The sequence below is a fragment of the Gymnodraco acuticeps genome, unplaced genomic scaffold (genome assembly GCF_902827175.1).
Source record: "Gymnodraco acuticeps unplaced genomic scaffold, fGymAcu1.1, whole genome shotgun sequence".
NCBI classification, from domain to species: Eukaryota; Metazoa; Chordata; class Actinopteri; order Perciformes; family Bathydraconidae; genus Gymnodraco; species Gymnodraco acuticeps.
In genome coordinates, this window is record NW_022990909.1 from 1 (window position 1) to 12,720 (window position 12,720).

At 42.6% G+C, this 12,720-nt stretch overlaps 1 protein-coding gene, 1 long non-coding RNA gene and 1 pseudogene across 2 annotated transcripts; 2 read left to right on the plus strand and 1 right to left on the minus strand.

The window, feature by feature from the left end:
• Positions 1–21: 21 nt before the first annotated feature.
• On the plus strand, positions 22–2,617 carry LOC117557903. The gene is made up of 2 exons (XR_004570765.1): positions 22–898; positions 1,358–2,617. It is a non-coding gene; the product is annotated as an uncharacterized LOC117557903 (long non-coding RNA).
• A 2,504-nt stretch (positions 2,618–5,121) lies between these two features.
• Positions 5,122–8,470, minus strand: pdcd2l (programmed cell death 2-like). The gene is made up of 3 exons (XM_034233908.1): positions 7,946–8,470; positions 6,876–7,094; positions 5,122–6,017 (listed from the first exon to the last, which is right to left on the minus strand). The coding sequence occupies exons 1-3, from the start codon at positions 8,178–8,180 to the stop codon at positions 5,395–5,397; spliced, it is 1,077 nt and encodes a 358-aa protein (XP_034089799.1). The 5' UTR covers positions 8,181–8,470; the 3' UTR covers positions 5,122–5,394.
• A 329-nt stretch (positions 8,471–8,799) lies between these two features.
• On the plus strand, positions 8,800–11,617 carry LOC117557909 (annotated as a pseudogene).
• Positions 11,618–12,720: the final 1,103 nt, after the last annotated feature.

The following is a 12,720-nucleotide window of genomic DNA, read 5'->3' on the forward strand; positions in this document are numbered from 1 at the left end:
TCTTGCCTTTCAACATGACTTTGGCCTGCTGTCAACATTCTATTCTGTAAAGTGAGTGTGGGGATTGTCCACAGTACTGAGTATGTAAGTCGCCTTGGATAGAAGCCTGTGGGCAATCCCCACAGGAGCAATTTGGGGTTTGAACCTGTGCTCCCCTGATCCCAACACCAACGCACTATCCACTGCGCCACACGCCTCCATAAACATTTGGGATAATGTGAGCACACAACTCAAGTAATTACATGAGGTTTTATATTGAAAAACTGTGAAATGCAGCGATTTATTTTCATAGATTCGTATTTATTTTTTTGGAAATGTACGACAGCATGTTCCTGATATTGATATTTACGAGTGCTCCCATTAGGCATCATCTTGTGGTCTGTAGACGTTTTAATGCAGTGACATGTTGAGAGATGTTGGAGGCGTGTTATCTCTGAGTCAGATGCAGATGATACCATTCTTTCTTTTTTCTGCAGCGTCCGGTTTCACAGCAGATCTAAGTTTAGCCGCTCGCTGCCGTGCAGAAAAACACTTTCTGAACCGCTGCTAGTTTTAATAACTCAATACTTCACCTCCACTGAGAGCGGCCGGCGTGAGAGTCAGTTCGTAGAAAGAGATTTGAGTCAGTTTGTAATCAGAGGATTTAATGCAGAACCTGTCACTACAGCACTTTTTAATTGAACGTAGAGATTAAAAGTGTGTCAGCTGCTCCCTCCTGTGGTCAAACTAAGCTACTTTTCTTTCCATGCATTTGTTTACTGAGTGCTTTTAATGTTGTTTTTGTTTACATCCACAGTCGCAAGCAGTGTGTTTGAGTTTGTTCAATTATAGCCTGAATTTAGAGCCTTATGAAAACACTCCTACGGAAGAGGATTAGGGACAAATGGGAATTCTTTTTGTGAGTTCTGGGAAAAAGTCACTTTTGATCAGATCCCCAAAAATGTTTACGTTGCTCAAAAAATGTTCAGAATTATTATTTTTTTATCCCGGAAAACAAATATTTCTTATTTTTCGCTGTAAACCTTTTTCAGAAAAAATAAATTAAACAATTTTCTGAAATAAAAATTAAAAAAAATATTTCTTGAGTTCTGAGAAAAAAGTTAGAAATTGGACTTTAGATTTGTTTTGGATGTTTTTACTTTCACTTCTTGTGTTTATAAACATTTTTATGTTATCTTATTTTGTTTAACTTCTTACGTTTGTAAAATAAAAATATATAGTTGTATTATTTATTTCATTCTAAAATGGAGTAATTGTTAAATAAAGTGTTTAAAGAGCTTTAAACCTCTAAGAGTTTCAGATGGTTTCTAAATATCAGAAGCATTAAGTAAAGCTGGTTCTTCTGTTTGTGTTGCAGTGAACGAGATCATCGACAGAGACATCAGCGGACTTCAGTTCACGGACCAGCAGCCGTACCGCAGAGACTGAAACTCACGAGCCTCAAGTGCCTGAAAACCATAGAGAAACACCGAGACGCCTCGTTAGGAAACACCGAGACGCCTCGTTAGGAAACATCGAGACGCCTCGTTAGGAAACACAGAGACGCCTCGTTAGGAAACACCGAGACGCCTCGTTAGGAAACACCGAGACGCCTCGTTAGGAAACACAGAGACGCCTCGTTAGGAAACACCGAGACGCCTCGTTAGGAAACACAGAGATGCCTCGTTAGGAAACACCGAGACGCCTCGTTAGGAAACACCGAGACGCCTCGTTAGGAAACACAGAGATGCCTCGTTAGGAAACACCGAGACGCCTCGTTAGGAAACACCGAGACGCCTCGTTAGGAAACACAGAGACGCCTCGTTAGGAAACACCGAGACGCCTCGTTAGGAAACACAGAGATGCCTCGTTAGGAAACACAGAGACGCCTCGTTAGGAAACACCGAGACGCCTCGTTAGGAAACACAGAGACGCCTCGTTAGGAAACACCGAGACGCCTCGACGAGAATCACCGATGCTTCGATGAGAAACACCGAGACGCCTCGATGAGAAACACCGATGCTTCGATGAGAAACACCGAGACGCCTCGATGAGAAACACAGAGACGCCTCGATGAGAAACACAGAGACGCCTCGACGAGAAACACCGAGACGCCTCGATGAGAAACACCGATGCTTCGATGAGAAACATCGAGACGCCTCGTTAGGAAACACAGAGACGCCTCGACGAGAATCACCGAGACGCCTCGACGAGAAACACCGAGACGCCTCGATGAGAAACACCGATGCTTCGATGAAAAACACCGAGACGCCTCGATGAGAAACACCGATGCTTCGATGAGAAACACCGATGCTTCGATGAGAAACACCGAGATGCTTGGATGAAAACCAAAGATCTTCTCACGACTGAATCCTCAAAGAAAAAAGGCTGAAATCCGACTTCCAGAAACACCAGAAACTGAAGACCGTCGTTATTTATTGGCCAGTTAATTGTTAAGGAATGTGTTTTTGATACTCTGGATCTGATCCGGTTTTTAAAAGAAAAGTCCTTCAGCTGATTTTTTGATATCGCTTTAACGGTTTACATTTCCTCCCCGCTGTTCGTGTCGTGGTGTGAAGACACTGAATCAGAGATATGTGTATCGTAAAGGTTGAAGTAAAAACGAAAGAAAATGTGATCTGCTTCGTGTTTTCATGCGTCATCTATCGAGTGAGTTTTAAAAGCTTTATCCTGGAGTCAAATGTCGATTATCTCACATCTCTGGCACTCGTGGTTACAAACAGATCAACGTTATACGAGTTTCTAAAGGGTGAATCTGCAATGAATGACAGGAAGAAACGTATCTTGAATGCAACCCGTCAAAATGCAAAATCTGTTGCCTTTTTAACCTTATCCATACTGAAGCCACTGAGGGATGGGAACGGGAGAACTAAGTTCAGACGCGTGTTCCAGATGACAAAACAATGTCCATACGAGTGTATATCTTTCAGTCCATCGATCCATTTATTTTGCTGTCCATATTGCCTTTCTGTTATCATTCAGATACCAATATATCCACGCCAGTCACGCTGAATACAAACGGGTTTAACACACAGCTCATATCGACACGGCTTCTGCCTGCTCCCGTCCCACACCGGCATCTGATCGCCCAGGAGTTCAAAACTTCTAATCCCTATCTGATCGGATCAGATTTAGATTATGGGGAGTTCAAAACCAAAAAAAAGGATTAGGATCACTTTGATATCCGATCAGATCAGGAAATCAAATCCAAGCTTTAATCTGGATCAAATCTTCAAAACGGGTAGTTCCAACCGACCACACAGGAAACTGGATTATCCTGATCCCACCAGAGGGGTGGGTTTCCAGTGGATTACCAGAGCGAAATGTACTGTACAATTTATTAATGTTTCAATATAAATAAGATGACCATAGGTGAGGGTAGGAACGAAAATGGCCCGGTAGACAGAGCTTTGCCTTCTGGCTCAGCTCCCTTTTCGTCACAACGGTGCGGGCCATTTTCGTTCCTACCCTCACCTATGGTCATGAAGGATGGGTCATGACCGAAAGAACCAGATCGCAGATACAAGCGGTCGAGATGGGTTTTCTCCGCAGGGTGGCTGGTGTCTCCCTTAGGGATAAGGTGAGAAGTTCGGTCATCAGGGAGGGACTCTGAGTTGAGCCGCTCCTCCTTCGCGTCGAAAGGAGCCAGTTGAGGTGGTTCGGGCACGTAGTTAGGATGCCACCTGGGCGCCTCCCTAGGGAGGTGTTCCAGGCACGTCCAGCTGGGAAGAGACCAAGGGGTAGACCTAGGACCAGGTGGAGGGATTATATCTCTTCGCTGGCCTGGGAGCGCCTTGGGATCCCCCAGTCAGAGCTGGTTGATAGGAAAGGGACGTTTGGGGCTCTCTGCTGGAACTGCTACCCCCGAGACCCGACCACGGATAAGGGGAGAAGATGGGTGGATAAATAATGGCAAAGTTTGTTAACTGAAATAATACACAATTTTTAGCCTTCATTGCAAATCAATTTTATTTTTCGGTCACGTTTGTGGTGGCCTATTTTGTTTTCAACCAAATGTTGACATAAATGTTTATGCTCATAAAAGTATCACAACAAAGATTGTCAATAACAAATGTATTTTAGATTAAAGAAAAAATATCTTCAACAAAAAAAAAGTCCATCATCTGTCATCACCTTTCAAAAGTAAGTGCGGACAATAGAAGTCTCTGCAATGTGGTCTCTTGTCTTCCTTGTATTACTTTTCATGTCCACTAGATGGAGGTCGGTGGGATTAAAGCACTGATATTCAGGATCTAGTCATCTTGAAAAGTCGTAATCTGGATCAGGCTGATCCTGAATTGCTTTGAAATACTGGGACACAATCTGGCCTTGTCTGATCCTGGATCACAAAAAATGGGATTTCAAAATCTGATCTGATTGAGATTAAAAGTGTTGAACTACTGGGCCCAGTGATTACATTTATACACACTCACAAGCGAATACTCCATCTTGTGTTCATTGTTGGAACTGCATCATTCATTAAACCTGTGCAGATAAATACGAACAAAGACACGTGCATTATGGCTCCAACAACATGTAGATCTTTTGTGAAATGACTGCAAATGAGACGGCTCATTAAAGTCATTGTTGGTAAATATAAATAAATGACGGAGCCAGTGGATAAAGTTCAGAGAATAATAATCTGATTTAATGTTATTATTGTTCCTATAGAGAGGTGCAGGAATGAGTCCTAAAACCTGGGAATGAGTCAACATTCCTGTCCCCTGGTCTGGAAGTCAATGGTTGTCTGAAATGTTTTTGGTTGTTAGTCTGAAATAAGGTCTGTGAACACAAGCGGAAGAGACTTAAAAACAAAAGTGTTCTACAACATAAAATATGGATTGGTAAACTGGGCTGCTCTGTTGTGATTGGTCAACCTGCTTAGAGAGATGCCCCGCCCCCTTTGCCTGTCACGTACAATGTGTTGTGGAGTGTTAGCCAATAGGAGGGTTACATAGAGATGATGTCACTGGAAGTAAACAATGGAGGCGTTTCAAGCCGGAGGGGGGAGAGGAACACAAGAGATTTTAGCCTCTGCAGACCATTTACATGCACTCAAACCTATAGGAGAGGGAACACCCAACACATATAATACTATAATAGAGCCTCTTTAAAGAATCGTTCCTTTAAGGGAGGATTTATTTTATAGTTCTGTTGAACTCTGACTTTCTGAGTTCTTTGAGGTTTGTTGATGTTTGTCATTTAAAAACAGGGATTTTTGCCTCTGCAGACCATTTACATGCACTCAAACCTATCGAACACACTTCAGGAAATAGAAAACCTCTTAAATATAATATAATAGAACCTCATTAGAGACTCATTCCTTTAAGGGAGGATTTATTTGATAGTTCTGTTGAATTCTGAGTTCTTCTTTGAGGTTAATGTTGAAGTTCGTCATTTGAAGAGCTTCTGGTCGGGGTCCGGCTGCACGAAGCAGATTTCCTCCACAGTGGATCCCGAATCCTCCGTCCAGCAGCTGTTGTTGCAGGTGAACACCAGCACCGTCCCAAACTCCACCTCCACTTCCTCCTCTTCCTCCTTCTCCCTCCTCTTCCTCCCCCTCAGAAGACTCACCAGAGCGGGCATCAGCTGCATCTCAAACGTCCGTTCCCCACCACAGGAGCCACATCTCGGCACCTGCATGTTTTCCGGCGGCTGTGAGATGAAGAGAGGTTTTCCTCGCCGGCTGTAGCGCAGAATCTGCTGCGGACAGAGCGAGATCTTCTTCATGAAGCGAGAGAAAACGGCGTCTCCGTGTCTGGCTTTCGTCTTCTCGTATTTCTCCTCACCTCCGCCTCCATCTTCGTCCTCCATCTGCCCCGCGGAAACCCCCTCCCTCCTCTCGTATTCCCGCAGAAGCTTCTGAGCGTGATGCAGCTCGTCTTCCTCCCCGCAAAGCTCAGATTCCTCCGCCACGCTGATGAAGAACGAGCGGAGTTCGGGAACGTTTTCCTCAGGAACGTCGTCTCCGAGGGTCAGGTCCTGAAGGCCGAGGCTCACGTGCATCTCTCCGGCGGCTGGAAGGAGAATGAACACGTGTCAGAAAACAAAACCCTCTCTTTTCCTCCGTACCCACTAGGGCTGTCCCGAATACCATTTTTCGGGGTTCCGGATATTCGGTAGTAATCAGCAGCGAATATTCGTTCCGCGCAGGGGAGGGGGGGGTGCGTAGTAATCAGCAGCGAACCGCTTCAACACGTGCATTTCAGTTTATTCACGGCATTCATTTTGTTATTCTACAGTATTGTTGTTTTATAGTTATTTGTTGATGTAACCCAATTTGTGTTCTTTGAAATTGAAAAGGATATGGCATCGTGTTTGTTACTGTCGTTGCAGTTGTATATGTCTTAACTGTAATTTGGCTTGCCTTACAATTTTGTATGGACATGCTTTTATTTTGAAGGAGAGTTAGCGCAGTTGACAGGAAGTTGTTGTTGCTATGGAAACAATGTGACGGAGATTAACGGAGAAAAGTCATATCTACATATAAAGACGGAGAAAGTAAACGATAACGTTTATGGTTAAGTGTTAGCACCCCCCGAAGAGACATAAGCTCTTACGTTGATATTGGAGATTTCAATTAATTCAACAAAAAAAAACGAATATCCGAATAACGAAATTGAAACCCGAATAGTACTCCAACGAACGTACAGCCCTAGTACCCACATCTCTAAAAACGGGGGAACAACGGAGCTGATCCAGATTTGCTGCATCATGACGACATTACTCAAATGTGGGCGGGCTTTACCCCCACGGGCCAATCAGAAACGTTGCTGTCAGAAACAACGAGACGTGTTCTGGACGTAATATGGTCTGAGAATCAGCACTTTAGTAACAGGGCTGGAGTAGAGGGATATGAGCGATTAAGTCTTTACCTTCTTCCTGAGGAGCTGCTTCCTCCTCTTGCACCTGGCTCTCCTTCCTCCCACCTCCACTCTCCTCCTCTTCCTCCTCTTCTTCCTCCCCCCAGTCCTCAGCGGTGTCGCACCACTCTGAGGCGGCTGGAGCCTCTTGAATCGGAGCCTTTCTGCAGGAAGTCTCCTCCGGACGCTGGGAGCGAATCACCCTCCAGGTTTCTGAACTGCTGCTGCACCCTGAACACAGAGAGAGGAGTACCAAGTACATTTACTCAAGTACTGTACTTTTTGAGGTACTTGTACTTTACTTGAATATTTCCATTTTAGGATACTGTGTACTTTTCCTCCACTACATGTATTAATACCTTCAGTTACTTCACAGATGTGGATGAATGATGTGAAATATAACCAAGTGTTGAATCAGACTTTAGTTCCACCTGGAGTAAATCCACCAGCTACCCTGCAGTATACAAAGTCATTCAAACTAGCTGCACCTTCACCAGCTTTGAGAACACTTTCATGATCAATCATTATAAAACATATCATATATATTATTCTGAAATGGACCAATCTGCACAACGACTACTTTTACTGTCTTTCACTATATTTAGATGAGAATACTTTTCTACTTTCATTTGAGGAACATTTTTAATGCAGGACTTTTACTGTAACGGAGTATTCCTACACTCTGGTACTTCTACTTTTACTCAAGTACAAGATCAGAGTACTTCTACTTTTACTCAAGTACAAGATCTGAGTACTTCTACTTTTACTACAAGATCTGAGTACTTCTACTTTTACTCAAGTACAGGATCTGAGTACTTCTACTTTTACTCAAGTACAAGATCTGAGTACTTCTACTTTTACTCAAGTACAGGATCTGAGTACTTCTACTTTTACTCAAGTACAAGATCTGAGTACTTCTACTTTTACTCAAGTACAAGATCTGAGTACTTCTACTTTTACTACAAGATCTGAGTACTTCTACTTTTACTCGAGTACAAGATCTAAGTACTTCTACTTTTACTACAAGATCTGAGTACTTCTACTTTTACTGAAGTACAACGAGTACTTCTTCCACCCTGTACCTGTGCACGCGAACAGGTAAAGTGTCCTGTGGTGGGGGGGGCAGATGTGCACGGGGCAGTACACTTGCACGACGTGGGCTAACGGGGCTCCGCAGCGCGCGCAACGGGGAGCCTGTCGCTCCGGGTCCGGAAGCATCCAGTCCGGTTTCCCCCCCAGCTTGTTGGTTATGAACGAGGCTCGGTACCGCTCCGGGTCCAGATCCCCGTCACTCAGTCCCAGCAGAACCACCTCCATCACACACGCGTTACACACCGGAAGTGAGAGGAACAGGGTCCGTCATCAAAACAACTCCGTGTGCAGAGGGAGGCTCTTCACAACACTGTCTATAACACCTCTTGTTGTTAAATTCTGATTTCACGGAGAAATCAACCTGAAACACATTTGGTGGTTCATTTGACTTAATAATAAAGTTAAGGAGGTTTCTTTTAAATATTACACACAATACCCTGCAAAGATTGATACTTGATATTGAATATTCCTGTACTTTTTGTGATAAAGAAGTAACTAAAGAAAGTGTTTGACATATTCTATGAATGCAAGTAGTCGTGTATACTTAATATTGGGAGTCAAGTCGTTAGTGTGTTTAGTATGAGGCCGTGTAATAAGCGGGATAAGAGTGTAATTAAAGTCAGATGCATTCGTGTCTAAGAAGGGCAGTGATATCATAAGCAGCTGTTCTTCCTGCTCTTCGCAGCTGAAGCTGTGTGGCTTTTATCCTGGATTAAGTGTTGGATGTTTAAAATGTAACTTCAACACGATGAACTCTTCGTTCATGAAGTATGACGCTCCACTGTCAGGCGCTTCTCCGTGTTTCTGATTGGTCAGATGCGGCTAACCCCACCCCTTTCCTGTGATTGGCTCATAGCCGGATGGAGCAACCCGGGGTTGATTTACCGAGTTGATAACCAGCCTCGTAGGACCGCTTCGTGTTTGTTAGAGTTAGTGAATCCAGATAACTCAAAGATGTCCCGGGTATGTTGACCTGCCTTCGTCGTACAGGACTCAGGAGTAAATGCACGAGCAGAAACGGTACTTTTGGGTCCAGGTTACGTCAAAGAAGCCGTAAGTAAGAGGTCCGTCATCATAACATTTCCGCCAGCTGAGTGGCCTTTTGTCTTGTAAAACGCACGTGCACTCTTTTAAATAAGGTGTAAACAGTCGATAGAACTCTAATTGTATTGTAGAATATGTATATATTATGATATACACGTAACAAGGCGTTACAAATGTAACAATTATTCGTAAAACAACTACAGTGAGAAAGGTTCCTACCAGAACACGAGTAGTACCCATAGACTGTATATATAAAGGTGGTACCCCTCATATTATATCTTATATTATTAATATATATATAATTCTGACGTCTGTGGTTATTTAAACATTCCCTGATAAACGTTATTTCAGCGTCAATAAATGAGTGTTTAGTGTACAACATCACATGTTATTTCACCTTCAATTCACGGTTTTCAAAACGTTAGCCACATGCTAATGCTAACCGGAAATGAAGAATTTTCTGAATAAAAGTGTTAAGTTAATAGTTAATGTGAACTTCCGGGGTTTTTCTAAATAAAAGTGCTTTAAATTAAAACCGTGTATTTCATTTAAATTACGTCATATCAACATTGATTTTAATTTCTTACAGTAGGAGAGGTTTTGGGGTTTGGGAGGAAGGAAGGAAGCAGTGACGTCATATCCGTTGAAGTGTTCGTGATTTTAAAATAAAGGGAACACGTTTTTGAAATCCATTACATGGGCCTTTAAATCTTCATTACTGTAAATATATATAATACTGAATTATAATGTGTTCATCTCTGAAGGTGAGAAAAACAATATCATTCATGATTCATATGTTTTGAACTGTAGTGTGTATGCAAATCTACACACACACACACACACACACACACACACACACACACACACACACACACACACACACACACTACTTCAAGCAGCTGCTGAATCCACACACAGAACAATAATTTTAATCAACAAAACCTGTGTTTTCTGCTTCACTTTCAGGATAAATGGCTTCCAGTTTCGAGGAAGGTTTCAGATGCTCTGTCTGCCATGAAGTCTTTAGAGATCCTGTCGTCCTGTCCTGCAGCCACAGCTTCTGTAGAGACTGTCTGCAGAGCTGGTGGACGGAGAAAGTGATCAAAGAGTGTCCACTTTGTAAGAGACGATCTTCACGGTCAGAGCCTCCTTCTAACCTGGTGCTAAAGAACCTGTGTGAGAGTTTCCTACAGGAGAGAGATCAGAGATCTCCAGAGGCTCTCTGCAGTCTGCACTCTGAGAAACTCAAACTCTTCTGTCTGGACCATCAGCAGCCAGTGTGTGTCGTCTGCAGAGATTCAAGAACACACACCAACCACAGATTCAGACCCATCGATGAAGCTGCTCAGGATCTCAGAGAGGAGCTCCGGACATCTCTGCAGCCCTTCAAGAAGAAACTGAAGCTCTTTGAAGAAGTTAAAGAGGACTTTGATCAAACAGCAGGACACCTGAAGCTCCAGGCTCAACGCACAGAGACGCAGATTAAGGAGCAGTTTCAGAAGCTTCACCAGTTTCTAGAAGAGGAAGAGGAGGCCAGGATGGCTGCACTGAGGGAGGAAGAGGAGCAGAAGAGGAGGGTGATGGAGGCTGTGAGCAGAGAGATAGCAGCTCTTTCACACACAGTCAGAGCCACAGAGGAGGAGCTGAGAGCTGAAGACGTCTCCTTCCTGCTCAACTACAAGGCTGCAGTGGAGAGGCTGCAGCGCCCCCTGCTAGAGGCTCCACAGCTGCCCTCAGGAGCTCTGATAGACCAGGCCAAACACCTGGGCAACCTCAGCTCCAACATCTTCAGCAAGATGAAGGACATGGTGTCCTACTCTCCTCTCATCCTGAACCCAAACACTGCTGGTCCAAACCTCACCCTGTCTGAAGATCTGACCTCTGTGAGACCAAGAGAGGAGGAACAGGAACTTCCTTATAATCCAGAGAGGTTTATCGGTGCTTTCTGCTCTGAGGGCTTTGACTCAGGGACTCACAGCTGGGACGTCCAGTTTAGAGACCGTAAAGATTGGAGCTGGGAGTGATGGCAGAGTCTGTCGACAGGAAGGCAGACTTACGGTTTGGTTCATGGACAATATGGTTCAGTGAGGGTGAATGTTATGCACTCTCCCCACCAGATGGAAGTGTTGTTCTCCCATTAGAGAAGAAGCTCCGGAGGGTCAGAGTGAATCTGGACTGGAACAGAGGAAAGTTGTCGGTCTCTGATCCTGACACTAACACACACACATACACACACACCTTCACACACACTTTCACTGAGAGGGTGTTTCCATACATTAACAATGAGGATACTGCAGATGTTACCAGTGACGGTCTCTGTGAGGGTAGAACAACAGGAATAGATGTGGTTACACACATTACTGATGTAAAATCATTAGAATTATTAACTCAAAAGAAGTTGTTACAATTTGTATTATGCCCTTTTACATGTATGGCGCTACGGCAAGATGTTTGATTATATCTTCAAAGTGACGTCTCTGTATTTGAACAGCAGGTAACCCTTTGAATGTCATTGATTTGTTCCTTGATATACAATGTTTTATTTTTACATGATGTGTCCATTGTTAATCATTAGAGCTTAGATGATTCTCAACTGGAAAATAAAGTGTTAAAGTCTACTCTGTATGAATGTTTCATGCTTCACGGTTGTAGAAAGTCCTCTTGTTGAATATGAACAGATTAAATCGGCAGTCTTTGGTAAAAGAGAAATACAGCTTGGCATCAAAAAGTGTGCACAATGTCTCTAACAAACTGAACGAACATCAATGTGTTGCAGAAGGTAAGTCTAGAGTTAGCTCTGTTAGCAGCTGAGCATAATATGAAGTGCTAGTTTAATAAAAAACATAGTTAGAATATTTTAAAGAAAAGTTATATGTAATAATTAGAGAAAAAAAAATATTGATAGCCTAAGAAGTTAAACATTTAAATATCAGCTAAACATACTGACTGATGGTTTAGTGAAAATCTTTCTGGGAAAAGTCATAATCAAAGTAATGGATTAACAGGTGCAAGCTAAAGGTAATTAATTAATGTTCAGAGTAGTTAGCTAAGACTACAGTGATTCTCAAATGGGGGTACGCGGACCCCCGGGGGTACTGCAGGGGGTACGTGACATTAAAAAAAAAAGGTTAATTAAAAAAATAATCTTAGTCAAATAAGTTAAATAGAAAACACAATTTTATATAAAACATTCCGAGAACCACCAAGGGGGTCCTCATATAAACATGTCAAATGTGTGTATTGTATTGTATAGTTTTTCAGAATAACATATTACTTAAATTTATAAAACAATCTTATGTTATTTTTTTTCATGCATAAAATGAAAATATCCTTAGTTTGTTGTAATGCATACCACGAAGGAGTTAATACATCACACACTGAGGGAACATCACTATATTGTAATTATTTATATAGGCTTTTTCGATCAAAAATGTTCGGGATCGGTCAGGAGGTACTTGGCTGAGAAAATGTTTCAAAGGGGGTACATTACTGGAAAAAGTTTGAGAAGCACTGTACTAGACAGTTGAAACAGTTAGCTAACATTTAGCAGTTAAAACAGTTAGCATTATTAGCTAACGGTATGGATAAACCGTTTCACTTGTTAGTTAAAGATAATTAGACAAACAGTTGAAATAGTTAGCTAAAAGTAATACCCTGCAGCTGAAACAGTTAGTCTGTTATTAGCTAAGTTAGGTAAAAGTAATACTCAAAACTGATTGCT